Here is a 21,272-nt window from a genome sequence, read left to right on the forward strand (position 1 = left end):
CTTTTAAATACATTCCTCTGTGTTCATCCGAACAAAACTTTAAACCGATCTGCAAATAAAGTAAATAATGACAATAATGAATTTTAATTGTTTCTGTCCCTTTAAGAAGAAAGAGCTTCCCATTTATCCCTAATAACACCAACGACTATAAACTTAAGGATTTGAAGCCCACATTCACCTCACAAATACACAACATGTTTTCGTAATGACGATTACTCTCTTATTATTCCGTAACCATGATACATGTCGCTAATAAAAAAAACGTACTCTATAAAATATCTTTAGCATTTAAGGTGAGTAAATGTTTGAGACATTTTATATTCCTCTGCGAAAAGCCTTCCCATCCGAAACAAATGAAACACATATTTCTATCGATTTTTACTACATAATTACATGATCAACCTGGACTGACAAAAGTGATGTGTCTGTTTTGCTAATGACTCTTTTGAATCACAATGGGTTCATTTGATTCACTTACTGACTCAAATCATTCAGCCATTAACAGCTCACTGGAGAGGAAAATGATCAGGCGATAACAACTTCATTTTGCGTCCGTTCCTCACACAAACTATCGTTGTAACAATAGATATCGCTTTATCACAGTGATATAGAGGCTCATTATAATTTGACAGGGAATGACCCTCATTTTACAGACTCCCTGAATGTTTTCAGGCCTAAAAATACCCAGAAGCAGCAGAACTGATGTGTGGGCTGACATCCTCTCGCGAACATACACAGAATCTCTCTTTGTTTCCGAGCTGATGATATTTCCTTTTTCATACAAACACATCCATACACCAATCATCCGCATAGAAAATCTATGGAACAAGCTCATAATGAACAAGTTTAGTGAGGATCTTCAATGCAAAAAAAAACATTTTCATCATTCCATATTTTAACCTTGTTTATCACCATCTATTTCGTCCTCAAAACAAGATTGATTTATAGCACATTTTGGAAAAAACAAACATATTTATACTGACTGAAGATATAATATAATATTTTAATAATCAAAATGTAATTATTTGAGACGAGAAGATTATGAGTGTCGATTAATTTTATAAGAAAATGACCCACATTGATAAGCTTTTTACTATAACCGCTGCAATATTTCATGAAAAAATAAGAATTGTAATTTATTATTACACTAGGACTTTAACATGCAATTAAATCTTAATATTTCTCCACCTTATTTTAACCTCAAGTTTTCTTTTCCCTCTCCCTCTCTTCTTTTCTCTCTTCTTCTAATCTGAAGCTCCGGGCAATGTTTCACGCTTACTCATGAAAGCACCCGTAATCTCACAAGTGGCTTCTGAAGCCTGACGCAGTTAGTCAAGCCTAAACCTCATTAACCAGTGATAGGGCTGCATGCACCCGTTCCATCAGACGCATCAGAGCTGAGGAGAACACCACCCTAAGAATAATAATGTGGTTTAAGGTTTGCCAGGTGGGCTAATGACTTCCCACAAGTCAATGATCCGATCCCCTCGCTCTCCCCTAGAGATTCCTATTCATCAGTAAAGCCACGTCCGTGATCCGGGGCTGCTTAGTTTAGCTTTGCCACTCGGCTGGGACGTGGAGGCTGAATCGCTCGCTGTGCATGCTAAAAGGTGCTTGGTCTTCTGTCAGGTGCATCTTGGGGAAACAGGGTTGGTGATGTCATCACAGGACGATTTAAATATCAGTCCAGACTAACATAACTCAGATATACAGTATAAAGAGCACATTGTTGTATGCGTGATTTTGAGAAAAGATGAATGTAAATTAACCTTTCAAACAGAATGACGTTAAGTTTTATTATAGGTTATTGGTTCCAAAGCTAGATTCTCAATCATCTATGACAAGTATGCAATACTAGTTAACACTATCAGTAAACCACAATAGAGGAAATAGTAAAATTTATACAATTGTCTTTTCAAAAATAGTATTGTTAAAACAATTTGTAATGGTTTAAAATAATGCTAAAATATATTAAACACTTTTAAAAAAATAGTATGCTAAATTACAGTCATGTGACATCATGCTGCACAACATATAACAAAACGTTGTTTTTGATAAAATTATATTTAAAAGTCTTTTAAACACATTTTGTAACAATGCATACATTTCTGTTCAAACAAATAATAAACTATAATGTATTACTTAAATAATATTAAATTTGTTAAAGGGTTTTTATTTTGTTGCACTAGAAGAAGTGCATTGCATTATGGGATTGTGTTCCTTTCCGTTCCTTTTTTATTACTAAAACCTTTCGGGGAAAAAAACTGATCATGCACACTTTTACTGTATGCATTCAGTAAATACTGTAAAGAATACAATATTCATCCAGTCTTATTGTCTTTTTGAAGTTGGACAACAACTGGATTTCAGCACTTCTCACCCCGTTAGGACACGATGGACACATATTATGGCATACACAACATGCCAATATAAAATGTTGAAAGCATTCAGAATAATAGGTACACAAAAGCTCCATGTCCATTAGTTTTGACATTTAAGATATAGGGTGAGAAAAGCCATCTTCTCTTCTCCAAGTGTGATCTAAGAGCACAGAGAAGAAGGGTCCAGTCCGATCAATGCCTTGATTATGTGCGGATGCTCTTCGCCTTACATCACTCACTTGCAGTCATGAAGACACTGTTAAAAGGGGGAACAGAGCCGGAAAATTGGAGTCCTGCCATCTACAGGGACACATCCTCTCTCTATTGACCTTTGACTGACATCTCAGAGTTTCCTAAGAGACTACATTAGGCAGTATTTTTTCTAAGCTGAAACGAATGCTCTAATATTCCAAATCTCAGAACATTACAAAGTGGGGCGTTTGATTTTACAGCTGCCTAAATGCATCGATAAAATCTCACAAACTTACTGTAGATGCTACTTGAGGATATTGACTAATGCCAATGAAATGCCTTTGTCATAACATTTGTTTATTGGACACTGGGCGACAGGAAATAAAGTGTGCTGTGTTAGGAAATGAACAAGCAATCCTGCGTCAACACAAACGGGGAAGATCGGTCCTTTTAATTAACCCCCAAGACAAGATACATCTGTCTTACCTTTCCTGTTTAATGTCTTGAAGGTGCAGTTTCAAATGTGCTACTAACAGAATGAAACCGTTACGGTAGAAAGGGAAAAAAATCTTCCATTTTATGATAAATATTGTTTTTATGGACGTGGAGTGTTATCGCATATGAAAAAAAAAACCACTGATGATGAAGAGACAAAAATAGGCGAAACGAGACGAAGATACGAGACAAGGAGACGAGACACGACAAGATGAGAGAAATAGACAAGACGTAAAAATGTGAAGAGATGACACTAAGAAACGAGAAGAAGAGATGAGACAAATAGATGAGGCGAAGAGACAAAGAGACTAGAAACACTAGGAGAAAACAGATAAGAAAATTTACATTCCAGGCTATAAAAGAGGAAAATCAGAGCAATAACGTTTTTATCTGGGTATAAAACAAAAACACATTTAAACATTTATAAAAAAAAAGAATGCAATTTCTCTTGCGCAATTTTAAACGTTCATTTTTTTTCTCTAATGCAAAGACAACTGTTAACAATTTAAATATTTTCCTCTGAAAAGTGTCAAAACGTATTGTACGCTGAACTCTTTTATGTAAAAAAAATTAAAATTGCCTTTTTATTATTTACATTTTTATAACAAGTTTAATTCTAAGGATCCATTTTATGTGGTGCAAATGCACAGATGCCTTTCTTCATATGACAACAAATTTCCATGAAAAGTAGATCCACCATAAAAATGCCACTTTAGCGCACTGAAATAACTGAAATCAGTCAAGTCATCAGTCAGGGCGACTCGAGAGGTTTCAAGAGGAGGGAAGTGATGCATGAATAATATTCAAGCTCTCGTCGCACTGATGCACACACTGTCTGTCCGTGAGTGAATTATAAGCAGCTTTAGTTTACAACATCCTGAAAACTACAAAACAGCTCACCCAAAACCATTTATTGAAGCTTATTACACGGCTCGTGTGAGTGCTTGATTCTGATTGGCCAGACGCGACATTTAAAGCTCCCAGATAACAACCTCTCAAAACGAATAACAAATGGTAACCCGGATGCGGCCAATCATTTTGACAGGTTTTTGAGTAATTAAATATAAATATGTCTTTTAATAACATATTGACGATATGTATAGTAAGCGGCTTTTCCTTGCGGAAGGTCTGCATTTGGTAAAAATGAGCTAATAAAATATTGTAAGTTCACATTTCATGTCCAGTTTTTTCTCATGTGCCAAGCAGCCGTGTAATAAGCGGGATAATCTACAAACAGCCGGTTGTTATCGTAAAATAAGCCCCTTCAGTGTGATACAAGACCCTCCGCTTTGTGTCGGGTCCTCATCACACTGTCGGGGCTTATTTCTGCGATAACAACCTGTTCATTATCCCGTACTTCAAAGACTGGTTATGATCATCAACACATGAACACATGACCGGCCATGTCAGCATGAACATGTCAAGGCGGTTCACAAAGCTTAGCATGAGCTCATTTATCTGGAAGACATTTCACCTAAAATGTAGCAAAACATCATGTTCAAGTCATAGAAAGAAAGCGGAAAACGATCATGTAAAATGATACATCTTGACTTTTTTGTCAATTTTTTAAAAAAAGGCTCTTTTATACGGCTAGCTGTAATAGCAGAGGCTGGGAATGTTTTTTGCTTTGGGTTAGATGAGGGGAGGTCGTATAATGAAAAGCACGCTCTCTCTTCGACATACTGCATTCCTCACACCCTTCATGTGAAAGCAAATTGAATCCATGGTGTCCTTCATTCACAGACGGAGAAAACCAGACACTCGTTTAATCTCATTCACCTCAATTAATCGCATTTCACTAGAGGGATTCATCCATCAATCCAATGTTCATATTTGACTTTGCTGCAACTTTCTGATGAACAACTAAAAGACAGGAAAACGTTTGTTCGGTTTGTCATGAAAAGACATCACTGATGTCCCAAACACAACCAGAAACCAAAGACAAATCAGAACCCAGTGCTTCCATCTTCACTTCAGCAGTTCTGTTGGAAGATTCTTGAGACATTTTTCTTAGTCTCAATCTGATGGCCGATAAAGTAGAAACATATTAACACAAAGGCAAAAGAATACACAAGATAAACTAGGAGTTCTTATACATCTGGGCCTGTATTCACAAAACATCTTACGGGCTAAAAGAAGCTACGAACTTGCTGATTTAGGAGAAACTCTTAAAAATAATGGGTGTGTCTGTCCTAATTTTACAATTTTTGTGCTAAGAGTATTTCACAAAGCGTTTTAAACCTGAACCTGTGACAAGTTATGGGAACTGAAGAGGACTCCTAAGTCACCAAGACCATTTTACAACAATCCTAAAATGGCTGTAACACCGGCAGTTTACCTTGAAATGTAAACCATTCAGAAAGATTTCATGACATTGAGCTTAAACATAAAGACTATTAATATCTTTTAAATGTTTGTGAGACAGGCAAAATGGTTACAATTAGCTGAACATTTACTTTATAGGAACATATAGTCTTTTTAACTCATTTTTTTTTATCATTTGAAAATTCAAGTTGTTCATTGTGTTTTATTGTATTTGTTAGCTTTATTTTTTAAAGATATTGTTACTTTATCAAAAAACAATAAAAAACAAACAGTAAAAATGTAGTTATCTGTTTTTGTAGATGAACTCTTCACTTTATTTAAATATGTAAGCATGAGACCTCATTGTATAATATTTCTATGATTAAATGAATGACAGAGACCCATCCTCTATCAGCCAATCACTGTGGTCATAGTTAGTAAGCTTCCTGACATCATCCATAGCAATGAGGTCAACCCGCCCTCTTATCTTAAGATTTCTTTCTGTTCCTTAGTAAAAGTGATTGTAAACAGGTTTTAAGTGGAAGCTCTTGACTAAAAACTGCTGTTTAGGAGAGCTCTTAGTGTTAAGATAAATTATTTTGTGAATACAGGCCCTGACGTCTATCTTAAAAAAATGGCAATAAAGATGTTGCACGGCATTGATGGAAGGGTGTCCCGCTAAGCCCGAACAAAGCTGATTTGGACGCCCGGCTTAAATTGCTCATAAATGTTCCACAAAGCAATAAGCGGGCATTAAGCTACGAACAAAACTACGAGGCTCATTATCAGCGGGAGAATTTCATAACGGAGACTGAATGTTAACTCAATTTTAACAGCTCCTGCCAAGTCGAGCCATGAGAGCTTCTATGACCTGATTACCGACACATGATTAAACAGCCAATTGCATCGCGGCACAGGACTCCGAAAGAGCCATTTAGGGAACAGATATCATCAGATACGCGCCATTGTTATTTTGAATGGCTGATCCATATGAGAGAAGCAGTGGATCAATTACTTTTCAGCTTTGAGGAAGATCTCACATCTTTTTGCATCCGACACTTATACATTTTGGAGCTCATCTGATAATCCTAATCTGTGTCTATTTAGCCTGAGACAATTTTGTTTCTTTTCCTACATCTCTGTCTGTAAAGGATGACTGACATGTTTCATTTAACATTTCACATGATTCTGTTATAGAAACCACAGGAAATGGGAGATCCGGGAAGTATACACTGTTGTGAATGGCTTGGGTGCACCAGAACAATAACATCTGTCCACCCCCTCCTCCACGAGTCATGAACATTCCAACTATTATTTCCCAGGTTGCTTAGAAAAGGAGACACTTGCTTCAAAGATAGCATGAGGTCTTAACAACCCTGAAAACGTGCTAAAAGAGTTAATTTAATAAAAAAAACTTTCTGTTCAAATAGTACATAAATTCATCAAACCACAAGTCAAAATAAAGAGAAAGCACAAATATTTTAGGAATATGTCGAAAAGATTTGATAGATAAATTAAATTAAATTATTTAAAAAACTAAATTTATTCACGTTTTCTTACCAAACATTCAATTTTGGAAAATATGGATTTTGATCGAATTTGAGATTTTAATCAAAAATAAGTACATTGCCCTCATCTCGCGATCCTAATCCTACAAATCCTAAATAAACATCTAAAATGATCTTTATTTGTCTAAGTTTTCTGAGATGCACCTTCCTTAATCTTTCCTAATACAAAGGATACGTGTCCATCGAATACAAAGCGCATGCCCGTCTTCACCTCTGAAGGCATAGCTATGTATATTATATTGCATTTCTATCCATAGATCCTCCCAAAAATTACACACTGGACCTTTAAGAGCTTTCATAAAAAACTAAATTCAAAAAGCAGATTACAAAAGTAATCTTGTCGGCTCCTGACATATTAATGTATAGTGAAGCCAATTGATCGGTCTCTAAAATAAATATTAAATATAATCTGTAAACCACAACTTCTACGACTGAAACCTGGGACGAATATCAATCGCACCCAAGTGCCTTACTCACTTAGAAGGGCAGAGCTCTAGAAGTGCAAATTTGAAAATGAGATTGGCACATGTCTCTCATAACATAGCCGTTTCGATCACACGGGCGACCTGAACACTTTGAGCTTGTCCCTTTCAGCAATGCTTTTCACAGGCGCAAATATGACGTTTAGAATGTGCTTCTCATGCCGCATCTGCTATGATGTTGCCTGTGTCTGTGCCTTGATTGTTCCAAATATGGTACCCGAGGACTTGCACCTAATAAATCGCAAAGGACCCCCCAAAGATGGGAAAAATTCTTCGGATCGATTCACAAGAATGGCATATTTGGTTACATAGCGGCGAATTTCACCAAAGAGCGACTAGTTTGCAGGTATGCAGAAGTCGCAAATTGAACAATGTGACATTCGACTCATAAAATGTATTATTTTTCTATTAAGGACTGCAAGTAAATAACTGCAATTGGGCACCTAAGATAAAAAAGTGCTTTACTATTTTTTCTGCCTTCTTGTAAAAAGTTATTTAGAAAATTCATGGATAAAAACAATCATTATATTTGAGCATTAGATATGTATGACTAAAGAGCTTACACATACTGATGGAGCAAACTAGTATATACAGTTTTGCTTTTGTCTGGTTAAAAGTTTGTGTTCTTCTTTTGAAGGCTATTAGAGTCAAAAGTTTAAACAAAAATGTTCAATTGTAACATTGAAGTTAAAAAGAAATGTTTTCAAAATGTCACAACATCCTGTGCCCTTTGGTTATGCAAATCATCAACTACCGATACTGTTAAATTGATCAGTTTCAAAAAAGAACAAAACATTAAAAATTTGGCAATTTCCCCGTTAAACAACTCTCATCTACACACAAACACAATTAACTGTAATATTACTTTTCCATGTGAACCGAATCCGCTTCTTCAAAAACTGAAAGTGATCAGATTTAGCTCAAATCTCTCTGCATGTCTGCCCACATGGATGGAAAAAGCTTTTATCCATTTTTCTTTTACTAAAAACACCAAACAGTTTCCACTCCAGCACATTTACAGACTGTTCTAATATATCACAGCAAACATCTGAGACACAAGAGCACATATACATTACAATTTGTAAACCTGTGTGTATCAAAGTGACACTATTAAAGGTGCTTTGTGTCAGTTTTTGTAGGATCTATTGACAGAAATGCAATATAATGTATATATGTCTTCAGAGGTGTATAAAAGAAGTTTCATATTGAAACGTTATGTTTTTATTACCTTAGAATGAGCTATTTGTATCCACATACACCACCGGTCCCGTATTCAGTGTTGTTTCTACAGTAGCCCAAAACGGACAAACTGATAAAAACAGAGCGTGTTCGGTAAATACGTTATCTCCTTCGGCAAAGAAGTGAAAACATGGCGACATCTTTGTCCTGTGTCAGCCACCGTAGTGTTTCAAAAGGGATTTCATACACTGGACCTTTAAAGCAATAGTTCATCTGAAAATTCTGTCATAATTATCTCACTCTTATGATTTCCAATATGTACTGTATGACTTTCTTTACCAGTCAAACACAAATGAAGATTTTTAATTCAAATATCTGTCACGTTGTGTACATGAATAGGTCGCTATTTTAAAAAGCACATCCATCATTAAAGTGATAAAGAGTGTTAATAAAAGGAAGCGAAACCATAGGTTTGTGTCAAAATTAATCATAGAAAAAAACGATTTTATTAGCTTATTTGTAATGTAAATGTAAATATCTTAACATATCAGCAACTTTAAATCCAATTGGTTCCTATAGGTTCCCTACATAATATCATGACCACTTCTCATGAGACACACAAGAACCAATGAGATTTAAAGGGATAGTTCGGCCCGAAAATGAAAATTCTGTCATCATTTACTCACCCTTAGATTGTTCTAAACCTGTATGCATCTCTTTATTCTGCTAAACACAAAGGAAGATATTTGTAAGAATGTCAGTAACCAAACAGATGGTCAGTGGCTTAACTTATATGGTTTCTAGGTTGTCCTAGACTGCCCGCCCCAAATTTATTTGATATTTTGATCCCCTCATACAGAATGTCTCAACACCTCCCTCAATCCAAGAGAATTTGTCACCCTTTTTCATCTGATCTGATCTGATCTGACTGCATGATTTGAAGTATCATTCACTCCCGTATCGCAAACAATGCCGGACTAGTTATGCACCGAACTTCAGGGTTCAGCTCACTAACCCAACACTTACCAATAGTAATAGACTAGCGATGCTTACATGCCTACACAAAAACCTACACAGTTGCATCCAGAGATGGTTAAAAGATCACTCCCCAATAATAAGAATAAGGCTCACTTTCACCCCAAGAGCAGATTCCACTCTTGACAGTTTCACAATGGGCACAGAAGCACCCAGCGTGCAACTTGATCTTCCCCTGCACTGGTCTACCTCCAGGGACATTGTTCTGGAAAATAAAGGCAAGTGGTGGGTATAAAAAGGACCAGCAGATGGCAAGGAGAGAGAGCACAGGCTGCCTGACGCTGACCCAGGACTACCAGCTGTTATTCTCCATTCATAACCACACACACAACTGGAGTAACAGCATCCGTCCGCCCAAACTACACACGGGATCACAAACAAAACAATTCACAAGTCATGCAATGCTACAGTGCATGCATAAAGTGTGTAGAAGTGAAATGCCACCGTTATGGCTCCAAGCAGCATGACTAACCAAACTATAACTCGAATGTGAGGTCAAGAAGTGCATCTGCAAGAAATTTCTCAGATCATCTAACATAAACGGGATGTGATTATACATTAACATCAGTACATTTTATTATAATGGGTTATTATAGCTGTTAACTGTCTCAGAGGCAAGTGTTGTTTAATGCGGCCGCAAATATGTAGTGTTAAAATAGATAAATATAAACGAACAACAAATAAGCTTTGTTAAACAAGAAGAAAAAGTGATATTGCTCTTTAATAAAGAGTTCCTGACACCCGCCCCTACTCGAACGAATGAACTCAGAACAAAAATCAAGTGCAGATTTTCAACCCTGGGTTGTTTGGATCACACTTGTATCGGGTCAGTTGTGTTTAAGTACACAACAGGTTTTCTATGGCCACTTGAATGGGAATTCTTGGAAGAAATTCCTTCGGCGCCAGCAAACGCTTGTGATGGATGGACGCACAAACCCCAAAACAAAAGAGGCGTAGTGTGCATTTCTCCACAAGACCTTTCAGTCACTGCGATGAAGTGATTTCTGACTTCTACAGAAAGAAATGCGTGCAAGCGTCGTGCGCTCAGAAAAACAATATTTGAAGGACAATGTGCATCATGTTTGCGTCAATATGCAACATGGCATTTACAAAAGATCACTGTCCCACTAATTGTCAAAGATTCATTTATCCAAAAGACCTTTGTTGTTCTTACTCATCTCAAACCATTTGGAAAACCTGCAATTAGGTCATGAAGCTCAAATAAAGACAAATCAAGTTCAGTGAAGACATTCGCTTCAATGCATAAATGCAAACAATATCAGATTTGTATTCACTATTATAAACTGGGCATTAGTCTGGTCATCGGAACAGGTGGGTTAACACACAAACACACACTTGTCTGTCAACCTGGACTATGCATTTGTTTTTGAGATAAAATAAGGATTTATCACCTCTGTAAGCCTGATGCCAGTCCAAAAAAGACATCAATCAGTTTAGTCAAAACGTTCCTTCTGATGCTTCAATGCACAACATCACATTGGGATTCACTATTAAAACTCTCATTTGGCCATCAAAACAGGTGGATTTAAAATGCAAAAAAACAATAAAACAAACACGTTTGAGCATGCATTATTAACCTGACCAAACGTTCACATAAACATGCACAGCACGCCTAATATTAAAAATGTGATCCATCATGTAGTTGCTCTTACCTGCTCAACACTTTCTTCATCCTCTGAAACACAGACGGTGAAGCTGCCGTGATGCTCTCTGGCATGGTTTCAATCGTGGTGACAACATGGTTCTGGTGTTCGGGAATCATATCTAAAGCTGGAAACTACAGCGGTTAGAGAGCAGTGATCATTCCTTCCGACCAGCTTCAGCTTTCCATAATCCAGGTGGAAATGAACAGGTGTATCTCCGGGAGATGATGCGGTGAGGATGTCGAAGGGTCCGAGAGGTCGCTGGATGTTTAAGATTCATGCACGGGGATGCACCCGTTTTCTTGTGTGGTTTGTGAGCAGAGGGTTCCTGGGGTTTCGGTGTGCATCTTCTGAACGCCAGCGCTGGACTGCCGCGATTGCTGGAGGCGGGACGCTTTTGAGTGAGAGGTACACGTGTGCCGCTGGGGGGCGCTGTTTACACTGTTACGCTGCAGCCAACGACGCTGATAAAAAGGGATGCTGCGATAAATAGATGTTTGGAATGTAAAAATAACATACAGCAACATTTTATGTAAGCGTATAATTAATATGAGGATAAAATTCATCAATAAATGTAAGCTTGACAATAAAATAGAACGATAAAATGCTGAAATAAGTGTAAGTACAGATATTAAATGTACAATCAAATACATATATATATAGATATAGATATAGATAGTAGCAATTGTTTTAAACATTATTACACTATGATTTATTATTATTATGTATAAATAATTTTAAATAATACCTAAAAATTATCAATAATCATACGTTTTCCCCAATATTTATCAACAGCAGGGCCAATATTTATCTAAAAATTTTATTGTACAGTATGGAAAATAATTATATTGTTTATTCTTCTTCTATATGTCAGTGTAAGCTATTAGTGTTTCTTATTATAAAGGCTGTTATTGATTCTTGATCTCCCAGAGCCAAAGAAAGGAAAAAGAGGTTAAAAGATGAATGCACTCATGAACAAATATTAATTCTCATGGATAGATATATTTTCAACGGATGAAATCTGAGGAAACACTGAAAACTCTTCAAAACCCTGTGCACCGGGAATTCAACAGAAAGCGCAGGCAATTGGTAACCGGTTCCCAACGGAGCTACACATCTAAGCTCAAAGCTTGTTAGTGTGCCAAAAGAACAACAGCTATGATACTTTGGTTTAAAATGAATACATTGTTTGTATTCGAAACACACCTGTTTAATGTGCATGTGCATGCAAAAAGGGGTCAAAGTGAATTTCAATCAATATTCACTTTAGGTTTATAAGCTGTCAGTTCAATATCAGCCAGTGTTAGGCTGAGGAAGTACTGTTTTCATAGAAGCTTTGACCAACCATCACATCACCCCTTTGTTGTCATGGAAACCAGTGGCCAGCATGCTGAACAGGATTCAGTCTTACATTGCATGTGTGAGAAACCGCAGCATGGAGTACAGTCTTTGTGCCTAAACCGCACAGAAGGGGTCGTTGGCTCGTTCAGACGGGAATGTACAGACAGCAGGTGCAATAGTAACCTTCAGGGAATTCTTGTGTTAAGCAGCCAACGTGTTTAATGGATGCTGCTACCTCGGATGTTGGTGAGGAGGTAGCTGGCATTGTGATGATTGGATCATGTTCTTCTCTCCTTGAAGGAGCTTTGCATTTGCGTATTTTTTCCCTGAAGCTGACGTTCATTGTTCTGTCTGTATTCTTGAGTTTCCTCTGAACAGGGTTGCCAGATCTGCATAAGCAAAACATCCCAGTGAGCTCAGCTCAAATACCAAACCCCATATTTGCAACTCCAATAGATTAAATATATTTTTACAGTCACAGTCCATGACAGACAATTTCTTCTTTTAAAATCACTCGGCCTTGTTATTACCCTATTTTCATAAACATCATATTTCAAACTTATTTCATTTTAGGAATCACAGCTCCTTTTAACCCTTTTAATTTTATTTTTGGGGTAACTGAGTACCCAGAGAAGACAAACACCCAATTAAAAAGAAAGACCTGGCAGTGTCTGTATGTAAAGAGCCACACAGTGAAATCAATAAAAACAAGGATCTGCAGACATCATACAGTAAAGGGTGTTGAGTGGGTTTATGTGACCTCTAATGCATCCCGTCTGTTGTGTGTTCCCTAAAACAACACAATGATAATCCAGGCTTTGACTAATCCACAATGAGTCTTTATTTTGTGGTATTTTCTTATTTTTTCACCACCGTTCAATGCGCTCTGGTGATCAATTGATTTGTTTTTATTCAAGGTGTAAGCAAGCTGATCCAATACGGTCAATGCTATTCTTTGACTGACTCAAGCTCCAATGGGCCGTTTTCTTTATCACAACCATACACAAAAGAAACAAAGGATTATTAAAGAGAACACTATACAACAACACACAGTAAAGGTCAGTGAACCGGACACAGATAAATTCCTAATCTTCTATTCATATTTATATTCATCTCCTGGCATTGATATGTTTAGTTTCTTTGATTTTCATTTTAAACATATCGAGAGCAAAATCATGTGATCTGTGTCCATTTGGAAACCGTTGAGCTTTCTAATTGCTTACATTTTATTAGTTTTCATGACTTGCTACTGTTATAATTCAGTATTTCAAGTCATTTTTGAGCGTGATGCAATGATATTTGCTACTTAATGGGGTTGTTCATCTGCGCAATGACCTTCAATTTAAAACATTTCAAAATGTAAGGCACACCAAAATTGAGTAGCCTTCTGTAATTTGCTGGATCTGTAGTGGAAAAAATCGCTATTCAGACTCTAAAAGGTAAGAACGCCTCTTTTAACAACCTTCTACGTCACATGCTGAATTTAACTGACTACATGTTATGTCTTTGAAGGGCCCAACATCCCTGTAAAAGCCATAATGCCTTAAAATTTGAGTTAATTCAACTTAAAAATATTAGTTAACTCAGTGAATTTGATGTAAACTTGTGTCAACTAATATTTTTAAGTTGCATTAACTCAAAATAATAAGGCAACCAGGTTACTTCTTTTTTAAGTTGAACCAAATGTTTTTTTTACAGTGAATGTGATATATGCATACTTAAAAAATAATTCTGTTGTGTGAATGTTCATGTTGAGCAACATACATGCAGTTTAAAGCACAAGCTCGATTGAGATGAAAATGAGGAGTAAATATAGACTGCTTCACAAGATGTAAACACTGGTCCAGATCCACTTCCGGTTTACTTTTTTTTTTGTTTATTTTTTTATTAAATCTAACATATATAATTAAAAAGTTATTGGTTTAAGATTTGAATTGGTAACTGTGTCGTGTTTAAAATGCTCAAAGATGATGAGCGGAAACTGAATTATTTTGTACCTTTCAACATGCACCTAAGACTGAAAAGCTCAAATATAAACAAATGTTCTTTCCCAATTTATTTTGTTTATTATACTTTTGATCCATAATTAAATGAGATATTAATTCACTTGGATTTAAATGTGTATTTTAACATTAAAAAAAAAGAGTAAACAAATTATTGACAATAAAGCCTCACAATGATCATTCTTGAACCTAACATGTCTGACCTACATGTATACTTAAGATGATTTTGGGCATTGGTGTTTATAAGAATAGGTGGTGTGTCTTACCCTCCATCCTTTACTGGCTTTATTGTTCCAATTATAAAGAACATCATCTGAATTTATAAAAGACTGCTTATCTAGGGCAGACAGCTTTGTTTGTTTTTTCTTTTTCATGACTTTTCTGTTTTATGCTTTTTTGCCTTTGGCTGGACCCTCTGGATTACTTAGTTGGTAAATTATACTTTTTTCTTATTAGTAATTAACATTAATTATTATTATTATTATTAACAACATGCAGTCCGTATGGATGAAAATTATTGTAAAGAAATTATGATGAGGACTTGACACACAAGACCTTTTATGCATCTATGATCTGATTAAAGGTCCAATGTGTTAATGTTTTGTAGGATCTATGAACAGAAATCCAGTATCATTTATAATATAGGGTGTAATATATAGACATTACTGTGTCTTCTGTATGAAGACATCGTGACAACATCATGATATGTTATGTCTTACTATGAATTAGCTAATTCTATCTGCATACACCGCGGGTCTCCTGGCACGGAATCCACCATGTTCTTTCTACAGTAGCCCTAAACGGACAAACTGCTCTTCTTCGGCGAAGAAGCGAAAATGTGACGACATCTTATCCTGGGGTGTGAAAGACAGTGTGTGCGACGGAGTGAGCTGCTGGCTGAAATTCATAACCTCCCTACTAGATGCCACTATATTTCATACACTGGGCCTGATTTTAAAAGACATTGACAACATTAAAAACACACATCAGTTAAAACACCAGAAGTACGAGTGAAATTGTAATAGAATATGAATTCTCTTTGGATTTGACTCCACCGCAGAAAAATCAATGCCCTTCTCATGCAAGAGACGGTTCAGTAACGTTTATTGTACATGCACGCTGGACGCTAGTAAACCAACCCTGCCAACAGTAAGACACAAATTTTACATTTAAGACTTCCTCAATGAGCCGTTGTGATGCGTGCATAATGCAAAGCCAATGCCATTATGGATCTCAAAGAATGTCAATATAAAACATACGTGTTTGATTTAGAGATATTGATTGGGGAAAATAAAACAACTTATAGTTTCAACAGATGTCGGAATCGAAAAATAATCAAATAAAAACATAATTAGCACTGTGAGCTATTACAAACAGTAAGAGCTCTAGGGGGACGACTCGAAACTATCAATTTTAAGCACTTGGAATTACAAATATCAGTGTTTAATGCTTATTGTTGTCATTTGTTGCACACCCACACAGTCAAACATCAATTACAAATAAACACAAATATAACCAAATCCACTTAAATTGAAAAGCTGTAATGGGAGTATAATGTTGAGTCTACATGCAGAAGATTCATCTATGGGAAAATCTCATCGCATCGTCACAGAGGAGTTGAGAGACTAAAAGCCAGTTTTTGGAAAGCTCTCATTTTGCAAGTTCAACAATTTCACCTCCGAGGGCTCTTGGCGAGCATCACAGAGTCATGTTATGCGGGACGTACCATTGTACATAACCACCTTTAAGTTCAGTGCACAGACGTGGTTCGTACGAGTCCGTCAAGGTACACCAAGTTTCCAGAACTACGTAAATGGAAAGTGAGTACATTTACACCATATGGCTAACGGAGCTCCATATTGCGACCGGCTTGGTGGTTGGCGTGACACAGGGTGGCGCTCGGGTCCTTTAGATGAGTAGATTTACCGTTCACACACACACACACACACACACACACACAAGTACAACCACATACACACAGAGACACCAGGCAGGCCTCAGAGGAGAAGAGCGGAGATGATCCGGACGGGGACGAGCAGCAGTAGGTTGCTGACGCTGGGGCTCCAGTGCTTGTACTGTAAACATGACGAAAGGGATGGATCCCCTCCACCCCTTTCTTTTCATTCTGTTCATCTCTCCACACACGGTTCTTCACTTGCCCAAGCGCTGCTCGCACCTCGTGTAACGCTGGAGAGCACCGTGCAGGTCGTCGTAAGAAACGTTGATGTGGGACGGTAAGGAGCTGCATGGGAGATAAAACAAAAATAAGGAATATTAAATGCATGAATGTGACATGTTAAAGAGGAATATACAGCCGGATAATTTTTTTTGCCTTTTTAAACATTTCTAAATGTATTGTGGCCATTCCAGTCCAGTGTCTACTGAATTTCAACCAACTGAAACTTCGGCAGTGAAAAAGTCATTGCAATATGAAAGAATGACAGCATAACAAGACACGTGAAAAATAGCTTATTGCATAAAAAATATTTTTTTTACATTTCCTAAATGTATTGTACAAATATTACTGTTGTATTGATTAAAGTGAATATAAACTTGTTTTCCAGTATTTGAGGTCCGATAAAATACAGAGGAGATTTTAATGACAGTTTTCATTTTCTGCAAATAAAAACATTATTTTTATTTAAGATTTGGGATGAATACTGTTAGTAGCTAACAAAATGAAACAAATATGTTTTAAAGTGAAACACTGCCATCTAGCGGATGTTCAGAAAACTACGAAAATTTATTAGAGATTCACAAAATGCAAAATTTTGTTTTGATCAATTATTTCTATCTTGATGGCAAGACTAGCATCATATCTCATACCACTAACTAATGAGAAATTCAAGGACATAAACCAATTGCAGTAGCAATAGAATTATTGTATGATGCAAATTAATGCAGAGCCAGTGCAGACAGGTTTAACTGTTAATCTGTGTTGATAATCTCACTACAAGATTTAAGTATTCTCTCTCCAGGCAAAACGCCAGTTATTAGACAAAATATAATGTATCCATCTCGTGATCGATCTTTTAAAGAAACAATATCGCTCTAACACAAATTCACATGTTTACTTTTAACCGAGATATTGTAAAATATTGTATAAGTGTATAAATATACCAAGGAATAGTTTTAGACCCATTGTAATTTCATTTACAGTGCGATTCAAGAATTTTGCTTTCATATTATATCATCATCATGATACCCTTGAGTAAAAATGACCCCAAAAGGGCCAGGCCCGTATTGTGTAAACAAAGGAACACTCACATAAATACATGCACACATAAACATACTTACATAATCTCTGCTAGTCTAATGTGCCAGGGCAAAAATCCAAGTGTACTTTCAACAGGGCCGAACTTCAACACCAGGTCTGGGTCGGGTCTATTATGTGACTCTGCACAGAAAAACAACAGACATCAGTACTATACGAGTACTCCGATTGTTAACCAGGTGCTTTTTAAAGATACAGTTCACCCAAAAATGAAAATCATCATTTGTTCACCCTCCAGCTGTTCCAAAACTATATCAATTTATTTGTTATGATGAACACCGAGAAAGATGTTTGGAGGAATGCTTATAACCAAAATGACAATGGTTGTCAAGAAAAGTGCCCCAGAACGGTTTGCTTTCCTACATTTCCAAAATATATTTTCTGTTCAATAATAAGAAACTAACAAAGCAATTTTTTCAACAATGATAGTGAAAATGATTAGCCATTGCGGTGTGAATAGACCTGCTGCTGTCAACAATCTTTCAAACATCAATTTACATCTAAATATCAAGCAAAGATGAATATTCTCTTATTTAAATGCTTGTCTGTGCTGCTGGTCCAGCAGACAGGTGCACTGTAACCTCACCTCTGAGTAATGAGTCAAGAAGTGTGACATCAATGTCTTTGGACGTCTTCTCCTTCTGCTCGACGGCCTTACACAGCTGCTGGGCTGCCTTGACAATACTGAGCTGGCCATCGTCTGGTGATAAAACCTTCACCACTGACTGGCAAGACAACACTATGCGACAGAAGATGACATAGGGATATTTTAAAGTGTGTCTGTTTCTTTCCTTAAGATTACATTGAGATATGAAATTAGATCAATGATTTTTTTTATCTTTGCAGTTTAGGATGAAAACCGTTTATTTAAAAACGTTTTCAAAAATGTCCGTCCAGTTTCTCTATTAACATGGTTAAATGTTTTGTTTTATTAGGAAAGAAACGCTGTCTAGGTCACAGGTGGTGTATACCATTTCATGCCTAAGGACGTGTCAACTCAAGCATTTTGTATCATTTACCAATGACAATAAGTAGAGGTGGTTTCTCATGTATACTTGTCATTGTGGTTTAGGTTCCAAACGTTCTGGTTATTCAACAGTTGAATTGCTCAAGGCACATTTGGGCAAATGAAACTGATTTCTTAGAGCTCTTGGTTGCCATTCATCTTTTTTCAGACAAATGCGGGCATAGAAATGTATTTATGTATACTGAAAATTGAATATTCCTGTCTTTATTGCAGATTAACCTGACTACAACTAGCCAGATTCTGATCTTTAAAAAACCTGAAATATTCTCATCCATCCTGTTTGGCTTCTAACTAGGAGTCTTCCCACAACGTGCCCTAAAAGTAACTTGTCTTTTCGCCAAGTTTCAAGCCTCACCCTGATGCTCCTGTTTATCCTTTTTGTTCTTTAGGAATTCCACCGAGTATTTAGAACTGTCCATTCCCAGAAGATCCTGCTGCTGTTTCAGGATCTCCTCCATCAGTCTGGAGTTATTCCTCCTGAACACACCTGGGGAAAAAATGGGTTTGTAAATAGAAATAAGATACCTCTGAAACATTTAATACACACACTCACATTTCATGGGAACTCCTCATATTCTCTTAATTCACTTGAGAAAAGTTGGGAACTACCATAAAAAGTATTTGGAAACTTCTTATATTAATGATTTAAACCTTAATGTTAATGGCGACCTCACATTTCTACAACAACATTTTAGACGTAACATTTAAGGGCTAAATGAGGAGCATATCATATGGTGGCACTTTTTAAATAGAGTTCACTTCACCTCCCTTGAAAAGTGTTACTCTGCTTGTCTCAACAATCCAACCAGCACAAACACAGTTTTAACCAATAAGGATGTATTTTCTGTTTGTCCAACCTATGGAACACAGGCGGAGTGTTTAGAGAAACCTGATTAAAATGAATTCTGACTAAGCACCACAAAAGACAATGTGGTTTAGATCAGTGAAACTGAAAATGATACAGCATGCCATCAGGCAGCAGATAAATACTGAATGCATTATTTACCTCGTCCAAAAATAAGATTCAACAAACCTTATGATCATCCTTATCTAGGAGACCAAAATAATTCGGTCCTATAGCCATATTCCTATCATAACAGGGTGTTCAGATTGGACACTTTTTAATATTCTACGATTGTCAAAAAGAGTACACATTTCTCATTCATTTATCTTAGGTAGTCTAAACAAATATTGTAAACCTAAAGTAATTTCCTGACCAAAAAAAGCCCAATTATGATGTTTAAGCAGAGAAAAAGACACTTGCGATGTGATTTAGAGCTTTGTAAACATACCACACCCTAGACAGTTACAAAATATCTGTCAAAGGTTGTAAGCAAGCAATACAATACATTACACACTACAGAAGTCTCTTACTTCCTTTTGAAACATACAGGGCTGAAAGAGACTATTGGGAAATGTATTGGATCATCCCTTCTAAAATTGTAATATCAAAAAAAGTTTCAATATTTACTAAAAAACAAGTTTGTTGTAGATATATTTAACATATCAATCATTGCACCTATAGAGAATATAAAGATGAACTTTGGAAACCAAACATTGACCAGAACACAAAACAAAATATGCATTTGTCAAACGAGATTTTGTATAGAAAAAGTATTCATGAACATACTCAAACCACCATGGGGTCAGATGCGCCAACGTAACTTTGCCCTTTGCCCGTTCGTCATAAGTGTTTAAGTCCCGTGTGACACATTCATGTGATTGTCTGGAATTCACTTCCCTTTAATTCATTCGTAAGCATCCCATGAACAGCAATCCCAGACTTACCTTGATTATCATACACACTGACGTATGAGATGCCCACCGCCATGCACCAGACCACCAGATTGGCAACGTCAGTGTAGTGGATCTCATCTTCAGCGATTAATATTCCTACGTGAAGCGGCACCTTCTCTAACGCCCGACCGTCCGCTCCCCAGCGCACCCGGCGGGTGACCCTTTTGCCCACCGGTCCAGTCTTTTTCTGATTGTGAAAGCCGAGTGCGAGGGTCAATAATAAAGCCACCACGGCTCGTTTCCACCTCCAGATGTGGACTCGGAACCAGGTGATCAGAGCGCGCTGAAGGTGCAACAGCGCGTACAAAACACGCCACGCCATCTCGTACAGTACAGCCATTGTTTGAAGTCTTCAAACGAGTTCCTGGTAAAATATAGACTGGGGTTAAAATCAGGACCTCGTGCTAAATATATCCGAGAGAAGAAATGTCGTGGAATTAGTCATTTTGGTCACTGCCAACACCGCAGCGTGCCGGCTGCCATTTCTTCATCCTTCCACCTTTCCCCTCTGAACCCGCTGCTGTGACATG

At 37.0% G+C, this 21,272-nt stretch overlaps 2 protein-coding genes across 2 annotated transcripts in view; both read right to left on the reverse strand.

Moving 5' to 3' along the window:
* The window catches only part of slc35f1 (solute carrier family 35 member F1), a 50,515-nt gene extending 38,858 nt beyond the window's left edge, over positions 1-11,657 (reverse strand). The window contains exon 1 of the mRNA XM_056765325.1: positions 11,310-11,657. Coding sequence (XP_056621303.1) covers positions 11,310-11,419 — 110 coding nt within the window. The 5' untranslated portion in view covers positions 11,420-11,657. The remainder of the gene's footprint in view (positions 1-11,309) is intronic.
* A 4,074-nt stretch (positions 11,658-15,731) lies between these two features.
* Positions 15,732-21,261, reverse strand: nus1 (NUS1 dehydrodolichyl diphosphate synthase subunit). The gene is made up of 5 exons (XM_056763599.1): positions 20,734-21,261; positions 19,301-19,432; positions 18,505-18,657; positions 17,942-18,041; positions 15,732-16,886 (listed from the first exon to the last, which is right to left on the reverse strand). Exons 1-5 carry the CDS (start codon positions 21,080-21,082, stop codon positions 16,796-16,798), a joined length of 825 nt encoding a protein of 274 aa, XP_056619577.1. The 5' UTR covers positions 21,083-21,261; the 3' UTR covers positions 15,732-16,795.
* Between the last annotated feature and the right edge of the window lie 11 nt (positions 21,262-21,272).

This window comes from Triplophysa dalaica, chromosome 13 (assembly GCF_015846415.1).
Source record: "Triplophysa dalaica isolate WHDGS20190420 chromosome 13, ASM1584641v1, whole genome shotgun sequence".
In the NCBI taxonomy this organism is placed as follows: domain Eukaryota; kingdom Metazoa; phylum Chordata; class Actinopteri; order Cypriniformes; family Nemacheilidae; genus Triplophysa; species Triplophysa dalaica.

Excerpts from the sequence above, each read along its gene's own strand:
- nus1 (XM_056763599.1), bottom strand. The coding sequence starts at position 21,082 with ATGGCTGTACTGTACGAGATGGCGTGGCGTGTTTTGTACGCGCTGTTG. Across the intron at positions 19,433-20,733 it reads CAGTGTGTATGATAATCAAG|GTGTGTTCAGGAGGAATAAC; the intron begins GTAAGTCTGGGA and ends TTTTTTCCCCAG. Across the intron at positions 18,658-19,300 it reads GGATAAACAGGAGCATCAGG|TGTTGTCTTGCCAGTCAGTG; the intron begins GTGAGGCTTGAA and ends TCTGTCGCATAG.